At 41.4% G+C, this 26,122-nt stretch overlaps 1 protein-coding gene across 3 annotated transcripts in view; it reads right to left on the reverse strand.

Annotated features, from left to right (window-relative positions):
- The window catches only part of dock5 (dedicator of cytokinesis 5), a 39,367-nt gene that overhangs the window by 7,245 nt on the left and 6,000 nt on the right, over positions 1-26,122 (reverse strand). For 2 of the 3 annotated variants that reach the window (XM_085474767.1, XM_085474766.1), the window contains exons 2-43: positions 24,165-24,248; positions 23,903-23,943; positions 23,754-23,809; positions 23,383-23,479; positions 23,068-23,216; positions 22,795-22,930; positions 22,546-22,703; positions 19,585-19,666; positions 18,877-19,006; positions 18,072-18,144; positions 15,807-15,949; positions 15,525-15,650; positions 15,269-15,393; positions 13,767-13,865; positions 13,465-13,537; positions 13,238-13,341; positions 12,800-12,980; positions 12,357-12,454; positions 12,186-12,275; positions 10,812-10,912; positions 10,546-10,680; positions 10,341-10,452; positions 9,869-9,939; positions 9,534-9,640; positions 9,259-9,395; positions 7,173-7,268; positions 6,887-6,985; positions 6,412-6,582; positions 6,200-6,300; positions 4,962-5,020; positions 4,555-4,709; positions 4,317-4,402; positions 3,772-3,928; positions 3,584-3,624; positions 3,412-3,502; positions 3,141-3,263; positions 2,722-2,811; positions 2,093-2,197; positions 1,670-1,811; positions 546-627; positions 350-434; positions 91-177 (exon numbers count right to left, since the gene is read on the reverse strand). In XM_085474767.1, the coding sequence (XP_085330893.1) occupies positions 91-177; positions 350-434; positions 546-627; positions 1,670-1,811; positions 2,093-2,197; positions 2,722-2,811; positions 3,141-3,263; positions 3,412-3,502; positions 3,584-3,624; positions 3,772-3,928; positions 4,317-4,402; positions 4,555-4,709; positions 4,962-5,020; positions 6,200-6,300; positions 6,412-6,582; positions 6,887-6,985; positions 7,173-7,268; positions 9,259-9,395; positions 9,534-9,640; positions 9,869-9,939; positions 10,341-10,452; positions 10,546-10,680; positions 10,812-10,912; positions 12,186-12,275; positions 12,357-12,454; positions 12,800-12,980; positions 13,238-13,341; positions 13,465-13,537; positions 13,767-13,865; positions 15,269-15,393; positions 15,525-15,650; positions 15,807-15,949; positions 18,072-18,144; positions 18,877-19,006; positions 19,585-19,666; positions 22,546-22,703; positions 22,795-22,930; positions 23,068-23,216; positions 23,383-23,479; positions 23,754-23,809; positions 23,903-23,943; positions 24,165-24,248 (4,478 nt within the window). Of the gene's footprint in view, positions 1-90; positions 178-349; positions 628-1,669; positions 1,812-2,092; positions 2,198-2,721; positions 2,812-3,140; positions 3,264-3,411; positions 3,503-3,583; positions 3,625-3,771; positions 3,929-4,316; positions 4,403-4,554; positions 4,710-4,961; positions 5,021-6,199; positions 6,301-6,411; positions 6,583-6,886; positions 6,986-7,172; positions 7,269-9,258; positions 9,396-9,533; positions 9,641-9,868; positions 9,940-10,340; positions 10,453-10,545; positions 10,681-10,811; positions 10,913-12,185; positions 12,276-12,356; positions 12,455-12,799; positions 12,981-13,237; positions 13,342-13,464; positions 13,538-13,766; positions 13,866-15,268; positions 15,394-15,524; positions 15,651-15,806; positions 15,950-18,071; positions 18,145-18,876; positions 19,007-19,584; positions 19,667-22,545; positions 22,704-22,794; positions 22,931-23,067; positions 23,217-23,382; positions 23,480-23,753; positions 23,810-23,902; positions 23,944-24,164; positions 24,249-26,122 lie in introns of all 3 variants that reach the window. The other variant, XM_085474765.1, reaches the window with a different exon arrangement.

A 26,122-nucleotide genomic window follows, 5' to 3' on the forward strand; every position in this document is an offset into this window, starting at 1 on the left:
GTGTATTTTAGGACAGATTTTAGTGAACCAAACGATGCGACGTAAGAAAACACAGAGTGTGAGCATCAAGGCTTAGTCCAGTGTTCTTACCATTGAGACAGATTTGACTTCAAACCATTTGAGAATCCCTGGGAAGTGATAGGCTGTAATGTATGTTGTTCTCTCGATCCACATGGTCTATAGGGCAGAATAAATAACAATAAAATATAAAGGCTGACGTTTTCATGTCTTCATCAATCTTTGAGGTGCGGCATGTGCCTACACAGGGTTTTTTTCTGCCTTCTTTTAATTTATGAGTGTATGCTTACATATGAGTCATTGCTTTAAAGTAAATTTAAAAAGTCCTAACCGCAAATTCATTGTCTGGGTCCTTTTCACCTTTCCTGAAGGGCCTGGAATACTGGAATTGGTCCACTTCATTGGTTCTGTAATAGCTGGAAAAGAACAGGGAAGGACACCATTGAGTTAGCGCTTTGCCCAGGGAACCATAAATCCCAGGATAGCCACGGGAAAATAAATCAGCCTTTAAGTGTTCTGTTACGCACTTTAATATCTGCTCTGGAACCCCCTTGTCTTTAAACTGCTTCGGCAAAGTGAGAACAGGCTTGACAGTAAAGCACTGGATGTCTGAAGTTCAGCTAAGGATAAGACGAGGGACAATATGAAAAAGCAGAGACAACAAACACAAGTCAAACTCAGTATGGTTTTAAGAGTTTCCTTAATTGGCAAATAAAAGCAAGTGCCTTCTTATTTTTTAAAATTGTACTCCTGAGGTAAGAAAAGAACTCTCACAGTGCTGGTGCTAACATACTCTCTTAGCATGCTAATATGTGCTAACTAGCCATGGACCAAAGCTAAAGCTAAAGCTTTAATGAAGGTATCAGACATACACAATGGTTCTTACATCTGCATTGGTCTGTGAATCTTCAGCTAGACCTGCTTTGATCTTTTGGGGGGTTGGGGTTTTTTGTTACAGAAATACAGAATAGATACAGTGAGGCAAAAAATTGTTTGCACATTCACTCTCTTAGACAAGCTTTCGTAAAATAGTAAAATAGTTCTCCTTTTCTTTGGATTTTACTGCCTTTTGTTCTCTGTCAAAACGATCCCACACTGCTTCACTAATATTGGGATATTGAGGCTGGGACTCTGAGGAGGCCAATCTATGAAGATTTTTGCACTTACTTAATTGATAGTTTATTTTAGATCATTTCCATGCTAAAAAATGATGCCGTTCCTGTTCTGATGAAACTTTTCTGCATTCATAATTTCATCAATGTTAACTAGATCCTCACAACCAAGGGCTGAAATCAAGCCCCGCAATAATGGTTCATGAGTTAGGTGGCATTTTTTTTATGCCTAAATAATTCATAGGTTAAGTAGCTTAACTAGCATTCCTCTGAAAAGGGTCAGATACAAGAACTGGACTGTAATGGGTGAAAAAGCAGCCAATTTCCAAAGAAAAAACTTTGAAAGACATCTATAAGGCCTGCAGAACTATGGCTGAAGACCACATAAAAGAAAGGAAAAGAAAAGAGAAAAAGAAAATCACAAGCAAGTCTGGCTTCTTGGAAGCAAAATATGAAGAAATAAGGGGTGGGTCACAATACTCCATGTCCAAAAATGCTGACATATGATTTAAAAGCATTTTCTTATCATTAAAGGATACACTGTCCTGGGGAGTTGCTAATGTTTTCTTCGGGGGGTGCTGTGCTGGTCATCCGCACGGCATTTGGAAACCGAGAGAGCAGCTTTAAGCTGAAGTCCTCGAGCCACTCATACTCTTTGCCTCTGTAGATGAACATTTTATTCTGCAGCAGAAAGTGTAATTGTGTAACACATCAAATGAAAGTCAATAAGCAGCAAGAATTATGATCAACCTCATTTTCCATGATATACGAGAGGTGTGCATGTGTGATGCTGTATTTGTGCTGACATTCGCTCGTGTCATCAGAAAGCTAATAACCTTTATCGGCATTATTGCACATTGCCCCGAGACATTTTTCAAAAAGCCAGCTCACTGCATAAGCAACGGGTACATAAGGGTTTTTCCTAAGTCTCTATTTATTGAGATAGGTGTTCATTTTCTTACCCTGAGGAAGGACGGGAATCCAAGGCCATAATATCCAACAGCAAAATACTCGGGCTGCGGCCGCATCGCATGCATTATTTTCTCATAGAACTCAGCTTGCTTTTTCTGTAACACAAGCCAAACAAGATTGTAAATACAGTTCAAAGACAGTATTTTGAAATTAAACTAACAGCAGTTACAAAAATAAAACCATTTATAACAGTATTCAAAAAAAGAAATCACTGCAACAAAACTTTCATTATCTTTTACCTAATTTCAAGAAAAGACTTCTGAAGCACAAATATACAAAATGACTAACGCTGAGAGACTTTATAACTAGACTGCACATAATCAAATTAAACTCCACACTATCAGCAGACGCTGTCGGAGTGAAAATGAGCTCAGCAAAAGGTTACCGCACACACTCTCTTCTCTCCTTCCCAGAGAACCGGCTGCAGCCTCGAACGAGCTGGCACATAATTCTTGTCATCACGCTCATTTAAATTAGTATTAATGAGGCCATAAACAATGAGAGTCTGCACTTTATATCAGTTGTTTTCCCTATCTGTTTATGAAGGTGACTTTCTCTGAGGTTTCAGTAATCACAGTGCTTTATTTGCAGTACTCAATTCTAAAGCATCTCTTCTTACCAGTAGCTGGCTCAGCTCCATGAAGTCAAACATGTGGCTCTCGTGCATCTTGGCCAGCTGTTTGCCCAGCTCAATGGCCTTTTCCCACATCTGAGAAGACACATGCACCACTCGGTCATAAGAGGGACTACTGTAAACATAACACAAGGTATACTTCGCCATCTGGTTCCCCCTGCTGTTCTCGGTAAAAACCCCTACCTCACAGCTTCGGGGGATAACAGTTGATGCTTCATGCGCTAACTACTGAGAAGCCTAAACGCTGTCACAACTCAAGAGTCTTGTGGCTGGGTCTGTGTTTTTGTTGCTTTTGCAACTTCCTGAGAAGTTTGCCAATGTTGACTTACAGAACAGACATTCTCTGGAGTGGTTTAAGCCTCATGCTAAGACAACAGCTCACATGTAGAGCAGCTAATAATCACCTTGCCCTTGTCCAAGTAACATATAATATCCTGGAAGAGCCTCTCTTTCAGCTCCTGCTGGGTCCACACATGCTCCCCGTCTCCCCGAGGTATCAGATGAGCTGCGCAAGGTTTGTCGGACCACTGCGTTAAAGCAAATAACCATAAATAAGCATTCAGTTCACCATTTAGAAGCACACTTGAAAAAGATTAAACAGCTCAGACTTTAAAAAAAAGATCTCTCTGTCAAAAAAAAAAAAAAAAAAAAAAAAGGCTTTGATGTGTCAGAGACCTCCAGTAATTCGGCATGCAGCAGCAGAGTATAGGCTGCCTCTGTGTAGTTCTCACAGTCCAGGTGCAAATCTCGCAGCTTGTACAAGTACCTGTTACAAGAGCACAGCGGTTAGACACAGCTCGCCCATTAGCCTGCAAACCAATAGGCTTTACGTCTCAATCTGACACACCTAATGTAAATGTCCTCCCTCTTCTTCTCTTTGTAGAAATTCTGCAGGAAGGAAAAAAAAAAAAAAAAAAAAAGAGGGAAAATTTGATGCTTTTTCTTTAAACATTTTCTTTCAAGCTATTTGCATAGGTGATTGCTTTATATTGCAAATAGCATTACACCTTTGGTTAATATAGGCAGAGGGCATACCAGCACATTGACGGTGCAGCTCATGCGGTGCTCGGGGCTCTCATCATGTGTGATGGTGCGGTACGCCAGTAGATTCTCCAGCAGGCTGCTCAGCAGCAGAGCCAGCTCTTCTCCTGACTGGGACAGGTATCTGTGGCGTCTGCAGTGCTCCAATAATCTACACATACCCAACAAAACAAAAGTCATTTATAGACCACTCTTCAATTGTAAAGGTAAATTTCTAGTTCATCACTTTGCTAAAGCCCGACTTTCTTTCTGACAAACACAATAAAATTTGCTTTATTATTCCAGAATGGTACATTCTGTCCCTGAGAGACATCGCTTTATTAGACACTGCTTACAATTCTAACAGACTACCTCGCTCTTCTGGCTCCTTGAGAGCCGAATCAAAATACAATCAGAAAGGCCTTTGTATTATTTTTTGAAGCAATCCTATGCGAATCCCTTTTTGAGAAAGAATCAGTGCTTTTCATCAGTGCGGTGTACTCCTTAAACAGATTCGGGTAAAAGAAATCTTTGCTGTTTGATCTGCTCCTCTGGCTTACGTTTTCTCCAGCAGGACTTTGTACTGCTCATCCCCTCGTCCTCCCTCTACCTCTTGATCCAATTTTGTTATCAATTCATTTTCAAACTGCAAAGATGAAAAGAAAATTTAAAAAATAAATAAAGTAACCAAGGCCACCATCACACAAGCATCACAAATGTCATATTTAGCCAAGAGCAGCTTTCGCAGAATTCAAACAAAAACCACCAAAGTGGCGAACTTCTGAGGCAGATTTTCACCGTTTCAAACGTGTGTCCAGGGCTGAAGTTGTGCTCGCACTGCATCATATCAAAGAAGATTGGGATGGTGGCTTTCCTCAGTTCGGGCTCAGGCACTAATGTGACCTCCAGAATGGGTCCGACCATAGCTGGGATGAACTTCATTTTGTGGGGGCCTGAGGGACAACGAACATTATCACACAGAAACATCATAGTGTTATTTGAGGAGGCAATAAACCACATCTTCATTCTCAACAAAGAGAGGACAAATCTAATAATGTGGCAAACAAAACAACAACAAAATATGAAGCCGGACAATAAAAAAATATTGTCTTGTTATTCCCCTTGCATTACTTGCAGGGAATGAATACACAGTTCCACAAACTCTGTGATAACAGAAGCATTACCAGATGGTCCAGCACACTCACCGAGATTATACCACATATCTCTGATCTTAAATCCAATAGTCTTCCTCATGTCTCCGTATCTGCAGCAAAATTCAATCAAAGCGTTGTTAAAATATGCTCTACAACCACAACAAAAGTGGCATAAGAGGTGTGCAAATGGGAAATGATGACAAAATGCAGTCATTTGCATATGATTTAAATCTTATATTTAACTGCAGAAAGGAAAACAAAAAATAGAACAAATAATTATCAGACCACATCCTACCTCGTAGTACCATATCACCCATATAGAGCAGCTCACTTGCTTGCTAGAGTATTTAAAAGTAAAATGGGAGGCAGAGCCTTCAGCTTTCAGCCACCTCTTCAGCTTCCAGTTTGGATTCGGTAGATCATAAAGGGCCATCTGATTGCTGGGTCTGTATTACTGTATGGTCTGTACAATGTAAAGCACCTTTAGGCCACTGTTGCTATTATTTGCGCTATATCAATAAAATTGAATCAAAAACTCTCTTGTTCTTTTAGTTTGAGAAGCTGGCAGATAAGGACCTGTGAGGTATCTGTCAAACTCCTGTAGGTACTCTGGCTTCCCACTAAAACCAGTTTGTTTAAATGGAGTGGTACATACTGTTGAATTACCAGGATACCCTTTATTTCTTAGAACTTGAGAAGAACATTAGATTTCAATTTTTTTGGTCCATTTTAACACTATAATTTGACCCGCAGAGCCTGATTCTCCACCCGCTCCACTAACCAAATTTACCACTTCTTTAATCAATGCAACAGCGGACATAATAGGAATGGGGTTTTCAAATGATTAATCAGTCTTTTAATGTGATGAACTTGAGTTCGGTAGCACAATGTGCCACAGGAGAACAGAAGTAATGGTTGCTAACGAGGCCCAATGTATGCCTTTGTAGATACTCCATTAAAAAATTCATAAATGATTTATGATGAATTATTCCATTAATCATTATTTGCCATTTACAAGATTTCCAATCAATTTCAGGTTACATTAGAAGAAAACAAATGTGCTTTCAAAAATAAGGACTTTTCAAAACAAAAGTGATGCCAGTCTTTTTTTTCTTGTATTGTGTATTAAAAATAAAAATGAAAACACATTTATTCTTCAGCATTTAATATGCTTTTCTTCCATATTTAGCCAATTATAAAACGCACTCTATTTTTGTTTACATTCTACACAACGCACAATCTGTTTGTTATCTTTAATAACCTGTCTGATGAATAGTAAATGGTCTCACTTGTTCAGTATCTTGTTTCGTTTTTCTTGAGAGAAGGACTCCAGCTGCAGCGTCTTGTGAGTGAGAAACGCCACGGTCAAATGAAAGTAGTTATTCCACAGCTGCGAGGGGAAGCAGGGTTTTCAAATATTAATACCATAATTAACCGATTTCGAGTTTGTGTTTAATAAAGAATGTAACCTCTACTGAAGCAGGAGGAGGACGAGACTAACCTGGAGTTCAAAATGCGCCTTGTCCAGGAAAAACTTGTTAAGGACGTCTGAGTACAGGTTAATGGCCCTGAGGAAGACTCCCATCTGCACCAGGTTCATGACCATCCAGTCAGCGGGGAAGACATTTCCCATGAGGTCTTTAAACATGATGAATGTCTCCATGAGGAAGTCCTTGGGTCAAAAGTACAATAAAATCATTACTGCATGGGTTTACTCTCCAGCCCTTTAAAGAAATATAATAAAACCTGCCAAAAATTCACAGCACTGCAACTACACGTCAGTCAGGCATAATGGTCCCACGGCTTAATTAAGGCCCACGGACATCCTCATCATGCGTGCTTAATCCACTGCATGAAATGTCTAGAATCAATATTCTCTTAAGGAGCAGTAAGTGGCCTGGGTGGTTTAAAGCCCATTATTGATGAGATGCTTCAGGACAAGCTGTAGCCAAGAGGGGAGGAACCAAGACACTTACAATGATATCCTGTCTCGTCTTGAAGGTGCTGATGTAGTGGGAGTAATGCATGTCGTCCATTTGTTTGAGGATCGCCGTCATGCAGGCGAGATAGTGACCCTGCCACAAGAGAGAGACAGTCAAATATCTTTAAAGTAAAAAAAAAAAAGACACTTTCAGCACATATTTTACATATTCAGCTATATATATATAGCCATTGTTCATGTCAGTGCCATTAATATTAAAACCAATGCTGACAATGTGGTTGTCAAGGACACATTTCAGCTGTAATATGAGTGTGTCTTACAATGAGAGGAGATGATCGGTCCATGCTGATGACAGTGCGATTAACCCTGCGAAGAAGCCTCTCCATTATCAGCTGAACGTGCCCCCTGGTTGGACCCTGCGCAGACAGAACAGCTTCAGGCACCGTTACCAGCGACGTAGACGTGCTGTCACAGACTGACAGAATCCCTTTTTGTTAAACTGTTAACAGGGGCGCTTTCATTATTTTTGAAATACTCAGCTTTGACAGTATTTGTCCCCGTGGAGATGAATGAAATTCCCTTTGCGGTGCCCACAGTATTTAATTTTAAAATAGACACACACGCACACATACACACATAAAATATAATAACTCAATCAATTAGTGGATTGATTCACTAATTCCAGTTGTCAAGCATTTCTGTATCAGAAACTGTCATGTCTGGATTTTAGTCATATTAGAGTAAAAATTCAAGAGAAAAATTGTGGTCGTCCACCCCCCCCCATTTCTGACTAACAAGTAGTTGTGGCAACTAACTGCTCCTCAGGTGGTTGAGAGTGCAACAACCTCAACCTCTGTGTGACCTCTGGTTTCCTGGTGGAATCCGTCTCTAAACCATCACGGCCTGATTCGTGCTGACTGCAATCACTCTCAGACAAACTGGCGAAGGCTTGTAAATAATAGCAGACTGCTGCCGCACGTTCCAGCTAATCACAGTCATTCTGTTCCAATGAGTTCAGAGTTGGAACTCAACTCAACTGGTTGCCATCGGGTTGTATTCTGGTTATAATCCTTTATATAAGAGAGGCTACGTCATTTTGCAGTTGAATTGCTGTCCTGCAGCAATTATGTCCCTGTTTGTGGGGGAATGTCTGAAATCCTGTTACAAATCCACGTGGTTCTGGCTGGATTATGAATATGAATAGTTATTGTACATTTTGTGTACATGCAGAAGGCTCCAGATTTGTGATTTTTACCAGATTGCATGAAATTGACCACATTCAGTTGCAAACTAAATTAATCAGGATTAATTTATGCTTTCTGGCAATGGAAAGAAAACTTAGAAACAATTCAAAAATACAAACAAATGTGTACAACCTATAAGAGACTGCCAGCTCTAAGGTTTTTAGCGTTTTAATGGATTCAGCTCTAAATTTACTGACACCACGTTGTCAGCTTGGCTACATTTTTGACCACAAAGCTGAGTGTAAACTCAGCAGCAGTTTGCATATCACCAAGCTACACACGAAGCCTGCTCTCTCATCTAAACAGTAAAAAGATACTGCAGTGGGATTTGTTGAATTTATTGCTTTCTACTTTATTACTCTGTCATGCTTGTGCTGAATCATCCTTTGACATAGCTCTATTTTTGGAATTCGTGAATATGGGCAGGTCGCTGGTCTGTTGTGGTCTGCTGTTTTTCTTTAGGTATAAAATAAAAGGATGAAATAATTTAATGTGTATTTTTCATATTTATCAACGTTAGAAGGTAGGCTTCACACTAGTAAATGTAGGTTTGTGGATTATCCAGACAACCTATGTGGGAAGTGATGTGACTGCCATTTTTCTTCTCACTGGAGCATCAAAGAAGGTAATTCCATTCATCTCCGGTATAATAGGGTGGGGGGGGAGAGAGGAAAAGTCACTAGAGAGCAATATTTCAAAACCTAGGCAAGTAAAAGTCAAACTGGGATAACTAGATGTTCCACTTAACCATCCATCCATCCATTTTGAACAGCTTATCTTGGATAAGCACAACAGTGGCAGCAGGGTAAGCAGAGCAGCCAAGACATTCCTATCCTTAACTACATCCTCCAGCTTCTCCAGAGGATCGCAGACTCCTCCAGGTTAGATGAGATCTATAATCCCTCCAGCATGCTATGGGTCTGCCTGAGGCTTTTTTCTCCAGTTAAAAGTACTAAGATAAAATCTAAAAATAGGCTCAATTCAATCCAACTGGCTCCTTGTGATGGTAAAGAGTAGCAGTTTTTCTTTGTGATCCCCATGGATACCTAAGCTCTTTACGCTCTCTGTGGATAAATTGAATTTTGGCAGCTCGTATCGACCACCTCATTTCTGACGAGATAATTCCTACGGTAATTTGGACGTGAACCAGTAATTGCCTCACCACGTCTTTGCGGTCCAGGTTGTCCAGCACTGTGCTGAGCAGCTGGACGCAGGCCTCGTAGTCTGGTTTAGTCGAGTGGTCGTCCAGCTGCCCACTCAGCTGATCGGTAACAAGCGGCAGAAGCACATCTCGACACTCTGAGGGAACACGGCACATTTCCCGTTAATGGATCTAACCTAATAAACTTGTACGCAAGTGTAAAAGTTGTTTTTCCTCTTTCATCTCGTACGAAATGTCATCACAGGCTTTTTTTTTTGAGCCTCAAGGACTCCTACCTGGCTGCCTGAAAAGGTCACTCTCCACCATTTTACACATGCAACCAAGCTTCTGACGCACGAGCTGAGAGTCGGGAATGCTCTCGATGAACTTCGCGAGGAGAACGCTGAAAGAAAAAGAGGCAAAAGAGCAGCTGTGACAATTTTAATGCTATTCACATTTCACATCCAGTAATTATAGTCACAGAGGACTAATGAGCCGCACACACGACGGGTTGATTTTACTGCGGCAAGAATTGAGGAAAAACGCCTCCTTTGCTCAGAAGTAAATATGACAATTTGCACGTAGACAGGCAATTATCATTTCCCGCTGTGCAAACTCTCTGGAGAGTTACCTGAGCTCCACAGGATCAAACACAGTCTGGATGTCATTAATGATGCTGGGGAGGTATTTCAATATAGCCCCCTGAAAAAAAGAAAAGAATCAGGTCTCATCAGGCTGAAGACGATTTTTATTCTCTAGTCAAACAAGCTTTTTAACTGAGCTTGTTCCTCACCTCATCGAGCCCGCCAGCAAAGAGCTCACATTATTTTGCAGTTAATTTGTACAGCTTCCTCCATAACTTGTGTACAACAGTGTAACACATTTTTCACAGCTGGATTGCTGCAGTTATTGAACAGCAGCAGCAGAAAAACAGAGACCAAAAACCAAAATAATATCTTCATAAAGTCTGACCAGCTGCATTTTAGTTCCATTGTAAAGCTAGACAAATGGCTTTTTGGTTAAAAATAAATAAATAAATACAATTATAAAATGCTTCCACATGATACATTTAGTTCCTAAACACACAAACACCTTCAATGTACCTTTATCTTTACTCCCTCATCCAGCGGTCTGTCCATGAGAGAGTTGAAAGAGAGGAAGAGGGTGCGGATGGAGTTGAAGAAAGCGTCTCCGTCCTCGCTGTTCCCATAGAACCTGCAGTAAAAACACCACCATTAAAACACAAGAAGTCACCCTCCGAATGATGGAAATGCTGAGTGGATTCTTGTGTTGCAGTGCTTCTCACACCTGAGATAGAGGACTCGGGACTGTACAATAAACCTGAACAGGTACTTGAGAGCTTTGAGTGCAGCATAGAGTCTCTCAGTCAGGCCAGGCTCTTCAGCATGGCCCACATAGTAGTTAAGCACCCCGGTTAGCTTCCTGAGAAAGTGAATCAGTTAGACATTAAGGTCTAAGGGGGTAATTATGGTGTGGGAGGAGAAGAAGAGCTGAAAGAATTAAGAATAAACAGCACAAGCTATTAAAAGTATAAATATAGAACGGGGACTCACACGTAAGCCAAGGTGGCGCTGAAGTGCTTGTTGATGTAGGTTTCCAAGACGGGGTTAAAGTGCTGGAATTTGATGTCGCCAATAAGAGTAATTATAAATACCTGGATAAAAGCAAAAGGAACAAGGAGGAAATAAAACTAAAGTCTGTGCAGATTAAAACAGTTCATAAAGGTTATCATTTTATGTAAATGAAAAGTTGTTCACTCCTCTAACGTTATAGAAAGGCTGTATCAAGTAGGCGCTAATGCAAACAGAGCATCACACAGTCACTACTTCACACGAAGTGCCAGGTTTTGGTAAAAAAGTATTAGTTCAAACAATCGGAAAAACATCAAGAGGCAAATGCGCTCAAAGCTGCTATGAATGGCCATATTTCATAAAGTCTGCCATCACAGACAAGAGGGAGGCATGATATGATTTAAATATAGAGATGACAACACACATTTTCATACAGCGCGTCCTAGAAGGCATTCACAGCGTTCCACTTAGCTGTTTGCACGAGAAGTGCCAGATTCAGTTATGTTACAAACGGAAGAAAACAGAGAGACAAGAAAGTTTTAACCCCGATTACTCTGTCACCATCGCACAGCCTGGGTGTGAAAGTCAGATTGCTGCTTTCAGGAGTCATAGTAATAATAAACAGTGGGTTCTTGCCAACCTTGGCATAAAAAAAAGAAAGTGTGTGTGTGTTTGCGGGGGTAGGGATCAATCATCTCACAAGCAGTTCTGATGGACTACGCTGGAGCATTAAACGTGTTCAAAAGCCAAAAACACTGGGTGGCTTTTAAGAAGCAGGCACAGGAACTGCATTTATCATCAAGGCTGGTGATCGCAGCAACTTTCGCACAATTTTTGTAAATTTCAGAATGAATTTAAATTTGGGAAGGAAAAAAAATTCTAAACTTGTGAAATCAGTTCAGTTTTATTATTATGACTCATTTTCATCCCTGTGAACTGATTCAGCCTGAGAGAACCCAAACTGAAACTCAACAGTAGGATTTAACACATACTGACACTGGCTGCTGTTGCATGTAAACTTTTTTTTTTTGTCAGCTGTCTTTGATGTGTTTTGATCAGCTGACTGAAAATGGGCATATATACTGTACAGTTTGTTCACTGCAACAACAACAGTGCCTGTCATTGGGTAGCCAGAGGACATTGACAGGAAGAGCTCAGCAAGACACTAATCAGGTTAAATCATTTACATTTGATTTGTTGTTTATACTGATGGGATTATGAAAAGGTTTGTTCCACACCCCTGCAATTAAGCAATGGGTTGATCCCAATTATGGAGTGTTTTAATTGTGTTTGGGCTTTTAAACTGATGAGAATCCTAATATTAGGCTATATGCAATTGTAGCTCCTGTGACTAACCAAGGCATTAAACACCGGAGTGTCAAAGGTGTCCTTTTCTGAGGTTTCCATCATGATGTTGAACAGGGCATCGAGAGTGTCCTGGAGGAACTGTGGATTAAACAAAAACCTGTTACAACAATTCCATTAAATACAGTGTTCTAAAACACTCTAGATAATTTTTGTGCATACTTTAACTATCTCGCTTCCTTCCACCTCCATGAGTCTTTGCAAAATCTGGTCAAGATCCTCAGTGTTAGACCTCCAGTTCAAAAGGCCGAGTAGATCCACTAAAGGAGAAAGGGGAGAAAACAAATGAACACACAAAAAGCAGCAGGAGCAACGTCTCCTCTGTTGCCACATCACTTAATGTAATCCACATTAAAAGGCAGAAATTTCAGCATTAATTGAATCAGAAATGCATCAGACAGCATCAACACATCAGCAAAATATTGGCAACACGGATCACTTTAATTAATTTCAAAGCCATCAGCAGGGAGGTCAAATGACAGTATGCTTAGCTATCCATCAACAAAGCTGTTTCATTTCTTAAAACACCACTTGTGACAGGACATCTTTTCATTATGACAGGCTGGAAGGGTGGCAGAAAAAATAAGAGATGAGCCAGATGGTACCATTCTGAGTGAGTTTAGTGGAGCAGGTGAGTGTGGCAAGCTGGAAGCTGTCCTTAGTCACAGGAATGACTCCTGAATGGTGGAACGGCTTTCCCGTTTGCTTCTCCTTCTCCTCCACTTCCGCCCAGGTTGCTGGCAAGGTGAGATAAACCTTAGCATCCTCTGCTTTTTTCACGTCAACCTAGGAAAAGTCAGAAACTAGGGAATGAATCATGAGGTTTCACTGATCAATGGAAATCTAATTTCATATTTATTGACTCTGGAGAGATTCATGAATAATCCATCTACCCATTGTCAGCTATTCAAGACAGGCTTTTTGCATAATTAGATAAAAGCAATAAACATTCTCTTGCTTATCTTAAAGCTCAATGAATTACCTTTAACACAGCATAAATATGTGAAAAGCATCCTGTCCTATACATCATTCCGCAACAATACCTTATAGACGATAAGATCGTGTCTGCCATCTCTCAGCGTGGTTCCGTCTCCTCTCATAAGCCGGACGAAGGCCATGCCAAAGGGCTTCTCTGACTTGTCCCTAGCTGAAGGGCACATAGGAGCATAAAGATGGGAACTCATCCAAGAACACTCACACTAGCTGTGTTTAACATGGTGGCAGCATTACACGTGGGTGTTTGTCATACAAATAAGGCACAGTCACTCACAGTCCTGGGAGGATCTGTGTCTAAACATCACCCTCAAGTGGCAGCGGCACACGTCTTCAATGGGAATCGTCACCTTGCAAGGACAAGGAAAAAAAAGGTACTGGAATTAGGAAATGTGCTAATACAGGATTATGCATATGGAACAAATGCAGTTGGGAGATTTACATATAGCGCATTCAACCAATGCAGTCCCAACAGATTATTGTATAAATTGAGCCACAGCAAATCCATTTTGAAAAGAAATCTCATTAGATAACATGACGGCACAGAGCTGCTCATGTGGGTGCTTGCTGTGAGCTTACCTTCGCTGTTTCATTCCAACAAGGCTGCTTCACCTGGTAGTAAATGACAGACTTGTACTCCGTTATGCCATCATAACCGGCTCCAGGGAATATGGCTTTCTAAAGACATTAAAGGAAGAGATTAGTTTACATGACAGGAACATCTTCAATGTTCTTTCTGCTGTTTTCAATTGTCTCTAACTTTTTTCTTTTTTGGTTAAAGTACAGCAAAGCACATAAATTGCTACATGTAATCAATACAGAGTTACAAAATGTCAGTTATCAGTTAGATAATGATGCAGCAATACGGATGGTCTCCCACCAAAGGATTTTAAGAAACAATTTAGCTTGAATAATTTGGTAGATCCCTCCTTCACATCATCCACTGCCGCTTATCTGAGTTTGGGTCATAGTTGAAGCCCCAACTTCCCTCACCCAAGCCACCTCTTCCAGCTCATCTCAAGGGACACAGAGTTGTTTCCAATCCAGCTGAGAGATATAATTTCTCTGTTGAGTCCTAGCTCTGCCCTGGGGCCTCCTCCTATTAGGACTTGCCCGAAACTAGTTGGTTTCCAAGAGGCATCCTAATCAGATGCCTAATCCACCTCAACTGGCTCCTTTCAATGTCAAGGAGCAGCAGTTCTACTCCAAGTCCCTCTCAAATGACTGAACTCTAACCCTATCACTTCAGGGAGAACCCTGCTACCCTTTGAAGCAAACTCATTTATCTGCAACCTAATTTTTTCAGTCACTACCCAGAGCTCATGACCAGAGGTGAGGGTAGCAACTTAGATTGGCCAATAAGTCGTCTGCTTTGCTTTAACAACAGATTATTACAATGTCTGCTTCACTGAGGACGTGGCGCCAATCTGTTTGTCAATCTCATGCTACACTCTCCCATCACTTTTGAACAAGACAGCAAGTGACTCAAATCCTCCATTTGGGGTAGTAATTCATCCTGGTCTAGGAGTGAGCACTCCACCCTATTTTGAGTGGCCTCAGACTTTGAAGGTGTTGATTCTCATTCCAACAGTCCCACACTTTGCTGCTAGTTATGAAGTTATCATGGATATCATTGGATTGGAAAGACAAGTCTCATTCTGGAGACACTCATATGGATCTTAAAAAGCTGCAGGTATTTATTAAACCAATGGGAAGAATTCTGCAAATAGCTGGAAGCAACAAAGCAAGCTTCAACTCCAAATTATGTTTTACAAAATCCACAATAGGGCATATTTATTGGTGAATCTCATCAATAATCTCTAACAGAGAGGTATGGGGCAACTTGAGTAAGTGAACTGTGCTTTCCAGTTTTTATAGACTAGTGTTTACTAAACAGAAAAAAAACAGAACTTCTGATTGTTGATAAGTGAAATAGAACACTTTTCTATCTTTAGGGCTGTCCACAACCACATGTATACTGTCACAATTATATGACTTATATAAAGATGCCATTCAGTAAGCTGCATTAAGATCAAATTAAATTACATTTTTTTTAAATGTCATTCACTGGTCTATTTTACCTCCATGGGATTGCCTTCATCATCGTGCACACTCAGTATGACCTCTACATTTTTGGGGGTCTTCTTTTTACCACGGTCAAATTCTCCTTGTAGCAAGGTTACATAAATATCATTCCTCACGTTTCCTGGATGAGGGATAACAGACGATCAGAAGGTTGTGTTGAGAAATTTTAAAAAAGCCCCTCACAGCTTCGTGAGCAATTAAAATGAGCATGACCGTCGTGAGAACTGCCCATCAACAAAGGCTTTAATTCACCAGGGAGGATGATTTCTGGAAAGCCCATTTTCCTGACGATAGCGGTGCTGCGGTCCACAAAGTGGGGGTAGTCCTTTCTGACTTGGGCAAGGTCCCCTGGGAGAAGCTTCATGGTCACAAACAGCCCTGCCAGCAAACATGTAAAGAAATTCAATGAGGCAGACTGCACCTTGCAGACCCCTCACACATCAATTATTTTCCTCAAAGCAAAAAAAAAGGTCAATTTAGAGCAACCCTCTAAAATCACAGGGGAACACACTGTCTGTGAGCACTTCATTTTACCCTGGCCTTTGTGATTGACCTCCCGCGTGGCAATGACTTTGTTGAAGACAGCTGTGAGGGGCTCATTCTCTCCTATGACTCGAGAAGGGATGCGCGGAGACATGATGAGCTGCCTCTGACGGATGTAGGTTTCCATAGCTATCCTAAGAAGGAAATATAGAGGTGACAATACAATGAAAGTAAAAAAAAAAAAAAAAGAATCAACTGCCAGCATCTTTGACAGGTGACAAACAAATGGACGGAAGAGCTGCGAAGGCACTGTGAGGCTTTCTGGAGTTTTTGACAACACGCACCATCTCTCCCAGATCCCTGCTGCTCTGCTCGAGTGACTACAGCAGAGAAAATCTGCTTAAAATACTAGCACTACTCTAACTTTTAATAAGACAAACACCAATGTGTATAAATTTGAAATCTCTTTATAGATTTCCAAAAAAAGAATCGATCAGTTTTGATCTTTAAAGTACTTTAAAGCCCTTGACCACATTTTTAGTTTACAGTTACACTACTATGGAAGTACTCAGCGAGGTTAGCCAAACATCTTTGTATCAGAAAACAGAATTACACAGTGCCGACGCTGTAATTACACAGAAGGGAATAATCACAAAACTCTATTGTAGTGGTTTCGTAACAAGGAACAAGGAAAGCAGAAACGTGTCAGCTAAGGTTTCACTGTCAGGTTTCTGTGTGCTGCAAAAGAATATATCACATTAAATCAATGAAATGTTGTGTTTTTACTCTTCTACAATGTTGGATTAGCTTTCAGTTCTCCAACACCATGCTATGGCTAGTCTGCTCTACCTGTGACTGCAGGTTAACACAGCAGATCGGGGTGTTAATCAAGGGCCAAAATAGGCCCAGCAAAAGGTCCCAGCTGGTCCACTGGATGGCTTTTTAAGGTGTAAAATTAGCAGAGAAAGAAAATCAATGGGTTTTTTTTGTTTTTTTGGAGGGGTTACTTTATTTTGCACCACAAAGCATGGTGTTACAGGCTGTTAAGGACGAGTCGCATCACGAGAGCTGTTGTCCAAACCATTAATTTAATCTGAGACAGAGGTCTGAATCATCATCACTTTTACAGCCTTCTTGCCGACAAAGACATCACCCAAGGCTTTTACATAATGATATTAGACTAAGACAGTTAAGCCGACACACTGTGCTGACAGCAAACTGAATGTAGAAAAACTGAGACGTGTTGTTGTAACTGCATTTTTCTTGCAGCATCTCATGCTGTTTTGTAAATGGAAAGTTTATTAAATATGAACGTTTATGTATCTATGAACGTTTTTTTTTTTATATGTTAGGTTATTATTTAGTTATTCTACTTCACCAGACCAGCTCAGATTAAACTGGGCAATGTGTGTCCCAAGATGTAAGGTGAACTCTAGAGTTTGCTACAGACAGCTTGCCAAAACTGGTGATCTCAATCGGTTCCATCTCACAGCCTTTCACCACGTTCAATGCTCAGGAGAAAAATGTAACAGTGTCTCGTTGTAGTTATTTATTTATTTATTTTTATCTTGTGTTCAATTAAAAATTTACTTACCCTGGTCTATTTATATTTACCTAATTGTTCGTACAGTGCGAAAACATTTACTCTGTTAATGAAATGAAAAAAAAAATCATTAACCTGTCAAGGCTGGAAAGCTTAAAACGCTCAGCGGTGCAATCTTTCCTTTGTATATGTCCAAACAAAAACTAATATTTATCTGAAGGCTTGCATATTTCCTGTCAGATACAAAGCACATAGGGCCAAAGTCTTTCAAGATAAGAAGGATGCCACGAATTGAAAATTTAAATCAGTATTATTTTTTGGTCTCTACCTTCTCAAAAAGACAGAGTGATCTGTTCTAGAGTGAAAAGAAAAGAAAAACTGAGGTTAAAACTTGGTAAAATTTGTACAGAAGCCAGAAATGAGTCGAGATATTTTTGGCTCTCTTCCATCTACGATCCCTGTGAACATATGACTGTCATTGTTTATCTCCCCCCTCCCCCTCCAGTTTGTAGGTGCCCTAAAAACATGATCTTGAAGCTTCTCTTTCATTTAGAACTGCAAAAAGTGTTTTGTCCTTGAAATACAGTGTAGGAAAAGTCGAACTGCAGCCTTGGAAAAAGAAAAAAAAGCAAACGTAATGGAACACAGTTGGCAGTAAGTATAACTCGAGAGCTATTCATGTTCTTATGAATTATTTGTGCTCAATTGAGTTGCGTTACAAAACAAGACCGAGCCTGTAAACAGCAAAAATATGACAACATTAGAGGACTCACTGCTGAAAGGGGATGAAATGCTGTTTGTCCTCGTCATCTATTTTGCCGTGGGCAATGTCTGTTATGTCCATAACTGCAATGACAAACACATTGACACATTCACAGTAAGGATGCAGACTGAAAAAGACGAGCTAATTAACTAGATTTGACAGCGTTTTCTAGTAAATGCCAAAACGACAGCAAAATGGGAATCACCTTTTTTCTGTTTTATTTTTTAAAGAGCTCGGAAAGTTAATTAACTTATAAGTCTGGAAAGTGTATTTTCCACGTCTGAAAAAGAAGCCGAGCCAGGTGTTGGATCTCGCTCACCTGTTGCCTGGCGCAGCAGAAAGCCAGCTTAGTAAGATATATTGAGCGGTCTTGATCTTGCCTTTGAATTGTTCATTTCACCCGGATCTTTTCCTAGAATGCTTTTTTTTTTTTTTTAAACGCTTTTTCCCTGGCTAAGAATAATATGACTTCTGAGTTGAATGTTCATTCTGACTCCGGTTTCAGTCCATTTGCTGGAACACCAGAGGAAAACCATTTCCCATCAAATCCACTAATCATCTGGCCGAAAACAAAAAGACAGTTGCTAAACCAATTTTCCTCCGACTGCCTTGCCAAGGCAGAGTGAAGGCATTTTCTAGGTCAGGAAGCAGGTGTTCCCATTTCGTTTCGACACATGGATCTTTCATTTCTCCACCTCAACAAAACTATTCATGCATCTGTACCACGAGAGAGGGCTAGCTTTTTCTTTTTTTCCTTCTTAAATTGAACTTTTATACTGCTCTTACAAATATTAGGACATAAAAAAGTCCCTCACCGGCCACACCAAACGGTCTCCTAAGTCCGCCTGTTTGTTTCTTGCCCTCTTTCAGCTCCATGCTGCCCACTCTGATGATCTGGCACACCAGGAAGAGTCGCTGCCTCATCAAGTCAGTGCTGCTCAGGTCCTGGACACAGAAGACACACAAAAGATTATTTATTATGGCACTGCGAGAGATAAGGTGCATTAGGTACAAAAGGCAGTGACTCTACTTGCCAGTCATTGTGTACACACACAGGGCTGGAGCTGAGGACCAGATGGAAAATATTTCCATGATAAAGGAGTGGAGTAAAAGCTTTAAACACATCGCCTTCCCAGCATGTTTATATGCTTATTTTTCTCAAGGTTTTTACTTTTCAAAGGACCATCCACTTGTGTGCTTTGCTATAATCTTAAACTGTACACCTTGATTAATGTGGCTTTATCACACTCCAAACCACTAGCTCCTGATGGCACACATGGAGGTTAACACAGTGACTTGATTACAGAGCACCGCTTATTAACTTAAGCAGAAGCAACATAATGGAGGCGAATGCATTCAAATTTTCAATGATGTGCTGTGAGTGAGCCATTCAGTGAAACTTTTAGTAAATTAGGAGCAATCCAGACGCTAATTGTCTTCTTTGTCACAGACTTCAGGCGGCGCTTGGATTGTTTAAATCTGAAAGAGAGGGAACGCACTGTGGTGGGTAGGGATTTGGTTACCGTGAATAGCGCTGGCAGGTTGTTGAGTTTTTCAATTTCTTTAGGCATTCCCGTACTGTCCCAGCGCACCAGGAAGTTCTCACTGCAAGAATTTAAATAAAAGTCACAGTTAGAGACGGCGTTATCTGAAACCAAAGCCAGTGATGTAAAAGCAGCATTATTTTATGTCTCACCCAATAAAATCCAAAAGTTTCCAGAAAAAAATTTCAAGTGTCTGCATATTTTAAATGCTATAATTATAAGAGCCTAGATGTCCCTGTAGGCCTTACCAAACATAGGAGGATGCAGCCATCCTAAAAGAATCATCACCAGCCGGTCATTATTGGTATTTCTGTCAGGACCATTTTAGTCAAAACAAGACTGATTCCATCTGCAGTAAATTATATTTGGCGGTACATCCCTGTTCTGGGACCTCCCCGAGAGCACACATCCCTGCATTTCCATGCACAAATATGGAAAAATGCAGGTTGGACAGCAGCGAGACACCCCCACAGAACAGAGCATCCCATAACAATGCACATGACATCAAAGCTGCATCTACACAGGAAGTGATTTGCAGCAACGTGGTGACCATAGAAAGCCAATGTCATTCAGGGTGGCTTTAAGCAATGCTGTCAACACGAAGCAGGTGGGTCATCTCCGTGGCAAGCCAGTGAAGTGAATACTAATAAGAATGCAGAATAACAGAATAGACCAGCATCACGGAACATGACATCCGAGCGGCATTGAGGAGAGTTAACACAAGGAAAGCAGCGGGACCAGACGGCATCACCGGCCGTCTGCTACGCTGCTGTGCTGACCAGCTAGCAGGTGTGTTCACTTACATCTTCAACGAGTCCCTGGCGAAGTCTGTGGTCCCCACATGTTTCAAAAGATCCACCATCATCCCTGTGCCCAAGAACAGCAAACCCTCATCCCTGAACGATTACCGGCCAGTTGCACTGACCTCGGTAGTAATGAAGGTGTTTGAGAGGCTGCTGAAGAACATCATCTCCTCCTCCATCCCAAACACCACAGATCCGATGCAGTTCGCCTACAGATCCAACAGATCCACAGAGGATGCCATCGCCCACGTCCTACACACCACTCTCAGCCACGTGGACAAGAAACAGGGTAACTATGTGCGAATGCTGTTTGTTGATTATAGTTCAGTGTTTAACACAATAGTGCCCTGCAGACTGTTCACAAAGCTGAGGGATCTGGGACTTAACAGCCGTCTGTGTGCATGGGTGTTGGACTTCCTCACTGGCAGAACTCAGGTGGTGAGGGTGGGTAGATGCGTCTCTAACAGCATCACCATCAACACAGGAGCACCTCAGGGATGTGTCCTCTCGCCACTGCTCTACTCCCTCTACACTTCAGACTGTGTGGCCACCCATGGCTCCAACACCATTGTGAACTTTGCTGATGACACAGTGGTGTTGGGTGCCATCTCCAACAACGATGAGGCGGCCTACATGGATGAAGTGAAGAATCTGGCATCATGGTGCCAGGACAACCACCTCCAGCTGAACGTCAGCAAGACCAAGGAGCTGGTGGTGGACTTCAGAAGGGGTCAGCACAGAGACTACAAGCCCATTATCATCAATAGAGCTCCAGTGGAGAGGGTGCAGTCCTTCAAGTGTCTTGGTGTCCACATCTCCTCAGACCTGACATGGGCTGCCCACATTCAGGTCCAGGCTAGGCAGCGCCTGTATCACCTACGACAACTGAGGAAGTTCAGGGTCTCTCCAAAGATCCTCAGGATTTTCTATACAGGTGCTGTGGAGAGCATCCTCACACAGAACATGACATCGTGGTTTGGGAACAGCTGTGTGAAGGACCAAAAAGCTCTCCAGAGAGTGATCCGTACAGCAGAACACTGCTGCAGGATTGCTCTCCCCCCGCTTCAGGACACCTACACCAGGAGATGCCGGACTAGAGCAGCGCAGATACTGAAGGACCCGCCCCATCCTGGCAACAAACTGTTCCAACTTCTGCAATCTGGTAGAAGGTGAACCTTGAATACTGAAGAGTGATGCATGACAGGCTACATTTTAGGACTATCTAGGCAACCGGAATTTCAACTAGCAACCAACTGTGAAGTTCAATGCAATGCTTAACATTCAAATCACTCCGTGTGTGACGGCAGCTTCAGTGAGACAAAGCACGAGTAGCATGAAACGATGGAGGTGGGTTGTAAAGCAACTTGCAGAAACAGCAATAAGAGCTTGCAGGCCAGCAGCTTAAACAGCAAACCACGAATAATATCTGCCAGCCATCTGCTGATGTAGTGAGGCACTGAGGTCAGCTGGTCAGCCTGGGTTTTCTCGCCAAGTCTGACTTCTTTCAGCTTTAGCCCTGCCAGATCTAAAGCTATTTGTTGCACTTAAAATGTTCCATCTACAAGATCTCAACGTCTGAGCGTAAAGTGAAAACAGTGTCATTTCCACTCGTTGCGTTTGTACGTGGTGGGTCAGATATGAGCATCGGCAGTATGACTGTTTCGAGGTTTTGCACCACTAATTTGTCTAACATTCAGTTAGCAAAATGTTTACTTTTTAAAGGTTGCTTTAATCACTTCCATTATTTATGCGGGTATAATGTCTAACAGCAAATAGAGACGGTAGTTTTCTACACCAGCAAGCAGATGAATGCCTAACAACGATCAGCCTTGAGTGCTAATTTAAAGCAGAGCTGTGCTGAGTTATTTGACGATAATGCACAACCTCCAGCCATTATTACATTTGTTTTCCCCCATTGCATTACATAAATAATTGCAATTCCTAATTTTTCACTTTAGCAGTTGTAGTATTGCGAGCCATTAATACTTCTTTAAAAGTTTTCTGATCAATTATATAAACATTGTGAACATTTCTATAGACTTTTAGAGGCATAGACGAGCGCAAACTATCGAACGGCAAACTTGTTTAGTTGTCGAGTTAAGAGAAAAAAACAAAAAACAAAAAAAAACAAGCTAACCTGATGAATTCAGACTGATCCGGGTCATACAGAGACATTAGCAGCTCGGCATCTTCTCCAATGTTACACACAAAGTTTTTCAAGTTCATGAACAAGCTGTAGGTGTGCACTGTACTGAAAAGAGTCTGACGCCTCATTTCCAGGTTCTGTAGCCGTGTCTGGATGAAAACAAGGCCGGAAACAGTGAGTGGACAACAACATTAAATGAAACTGACAGCCAGTGATAGTATCAACAAATCGGAACTGTGCCTTCTCCTCTTGTATCCTGTCATCAACGCTGCGGGAGGCGGTCTCATGGGCCCGGAACAGGCTGACCGTACTAGTCCTGTCAGGATTCAGCATGTTTCCCGCTTCATCCCGCACCACCAGGTCCAGACCCAGAATCCTGAGCAAGCCAGAGGATCAACACAGCATCAAATAAGTTTACAGAAGCAATTTTAAAAGGCTCACCCATACAACCTGAGGAGATTTTACAACAATAATAGTTCCTAAAGGAAAAAAAAAAAAAAAAAGGATTCATACCGGTTTCCATAATCAATCTTTGCTGTGACTTTCTTTTTGAGCTCTACAAGGTCATCCTTGGGCAGCGTTCCTGACACTATCTGAGATCGATATTCGATGAGGCTGTAGGCCATCTGCTGCACAGTCCTGAACAAAATTGTCTTGTTCTCCTGCCAGTTAAACAGGTTTTATTATAAGTAATACCTTTCTTCAGAGGAATGAAGAGCAATGAAACTTTATAACAAAAGTGTGTCAAAGGGGTGAAAAAACAGAGGTGCACGGAACTGTGTGTACAAAAGTCAAAGTGGCAGATAAAAGAAAAAAGTCTCCACATACCACATACAGCTTCTGCCATATCTGGGCCCATTCCCTCAGAGTAGCTCCGAGCTCTTGTACCAGGGGTAAATCGGCCGGAATAATTATTTCCTGCTGGCTACCAGCCACAAAAAGAGAATAGAAAGACATTGGAAAAGTGGCTCATCACTCATAGATCATGTCATATAATTTGGATAGATTCAAGTGCTTTTCTATACATGATAAATAGGTGGATGGTTTCCTTACACAGCCAAGAAAAGCATTACTGAGTCCTCACTTATGATAATTGTAAGTGCACTGCTATGTTGCTGGCAAAACACAAGGCTGGACAGCAAACCAAAAGCAGAGCAGATTATCATCAAAATGATCTGTTTACTGATATGTGATCTCACCCTATTCCCTCAACCGTAGCCTCCTTTAAGTGGATGTAGGAAGCAGGGAAAATGCCCTGAAGAAAAAGAAAAATTTCATAGTGATCAGTAAATTACACACACACATACACACCAAGACAATGATGATAATATAGCACTATTGCCCATACCTTCTGTGATTTCCTGCGTAGAGCATAGCCCCTATACCAGCCTAAGAAGACATAAATTACCCAACAAAAACGTTACACTGAGGGATAGAGCGAGATAGGAGTGATGTCAGGAGGACAATGTAATAGACTCATTTACATTACTATGCATAACACACTGAGTGCCAGTTAGTTCAACATCTCATTTAAGTTCCTGTGTCAGCTTGCTTTAGATTAGGGGAAAGAGGGATGTGTCGGGGCCTGCTGTGTGCTTATGCTTGCTCACCTTCAAATTTCTCAAGTATGTGCACCGTGTCCCCCACTTGTAGACACAGCTCCTGTTCGCCACTGGCATCATAATTGTAGATCACTGAAGGACAAAGCAGGACTGTCTCATAATGTGAATCTTACACACACACACACACACCCACACACACACACACACACACAACAAAAACTGTTAACCAAAAAAAATTAAATAAAAAGGTTCGGGCAGACAGATTGATTGACGAGTTTTGTTCCTCCTCAAGGTCCGGTGAATTACTGCAAAAACCCCAAATCCCTTTTCAATCACTTATTGCACAGAGGAGCAAGTCTGTTTTAAAAGAAGTTCTGGATCAGAGGTTTGCAGTTTCTCACTGGAAAAAAGAAACCAATTCAACCTCCATGTCACAGAGCACGCACGCGCAGCAGAGAGGATCTTGATCTTTGATTTATTCCTCATCTTATTGCGTTTTCTAAAAGCAGGCAGTGTGTTTGTGCAGCACGCCTGTGTGACTCAAACCTCTAAAGCGTTTGTGCTATTTTTAATTGAATTGGATGCCTTCGGGCTGTGATTAACGTTCCAGTAAATAGACCGCGCCGGAGCAGGTAGTTGCAGTGTCAAACGTGAGGAGTACCGCTAAAAAAGCAATAGCATCAGACTCTCCCTATATCCGATAACATGCGTGCTGTGACCTTTGGTCGGCAGTTACACTTGCAGCCTGTGTTTCTGCCAAGTGACTCACTTGCAAGCGCTGCCCCTCCCTGTGCTCATTTTTAACCTTGCAGCTTTCCTGGAGGCAGCTCCTATCTTTTCCTTTTTAGCCGTTTACCAGGACAGACATTGGAGGGGTTAATACAAGAAAATGCTTGTGCGTAAAAACATATGTACACTCACTCATATACACACACATGCGAACTGCAAAAGAGAAACCTTGGCAAACACTACTGTAGCAAAGGTCTTATTCACGACTTGAGGGAGCTGCAATAACACGCAGCCACTCATTCTCACAGTAAGATGGAGGAACTATGAGCAGAGCTCTGCCCTGACTTGCATGGTGATAATGCTTGTTGCTGGAGGCCAGATTTCACTGCACGCTCCAACTGGCTCAGCTTATCACACCTCAGTCTGAATACCAAAACTTGACAAATCACTGAATGTGACTGCTTTTCCTTCTCTTTGACTTCCTCCTCATCGGCTTTCCATAAAACACATTTTTGCTTGAGACTTTGTTTGCATTTCTGCGCAAAAAAAACTCCTGGAATATCACGTTGGCTTTTGACGGCTGTTTTGTTAGGAGCACCTGGACAGGTGTGAGGTTCTTCCTTGTGTCAACAAAATAGACAGCTAGTGCAACCTAATAATAGTTAAACTTTTCCTGCTTTTGAACATGAACATGAACAGAAGCGACAGATGTTGTTTTCCAATCCCAAATCTAAAAAAAAAAAAAAAAAAAAGATGGTGTGCAAAATGTAAATAATAACAGATTCCAATGTTTTGTAGAGCTCAGAAACACAATTCTATTTACAACAGAACAAAGTCTCAAATGTTTAAAGTGAGAAAATGTATCACTGTAAGAAAAGAAGTTGGGATGCAGAAACAAAAGGATGAAGATGTAAGGGGAAGAAAAAAAATAGCTGCTGAAACTGCAACTAAAGAGGTTAATGGGGAGAAATCTCTGTGCGCAAGGACAATGGAAGTTAGTATTGCATGCCCATGCTCTTTGGGCCCTCAGGCAGCACTGCATTAAAAACAGACATGATTCTGTCATGCAAATCACTGCATGGGCTCAGGAATACTTCCACAAGTGGCATAGACAAATGCAGGGTAAAGCTCTATTGTGCAAAGAAGAAGCTGTATGTGAACATGATCCAGAAACACTGCTGTTTACTCTGAGCCAAGTTCATTTAAAATGGACAAACTGGAAAACTGTGGTGAGACTAATCCAAATTTGAAATTCTTCTTGTAAGTCCTCCCGACTA

Source organism: Copadichromis virginalis, linkage group LG12, assembly GCF_057382275.1.
Source record: "Copadichromis virginalis isolate Kocher_CV1m ecotype Utaka linkage group LG12, C_Virginalis_male_GT1.1, whole genome shotgun sequence".
Taxonomy (NCBI): domain Eukaryota; kingdom Metazoa; phylum Chordata; class Actinopteri; order Cichliformes; family Cichlidae; genus Copadichromis; species Copadichromis virginalis.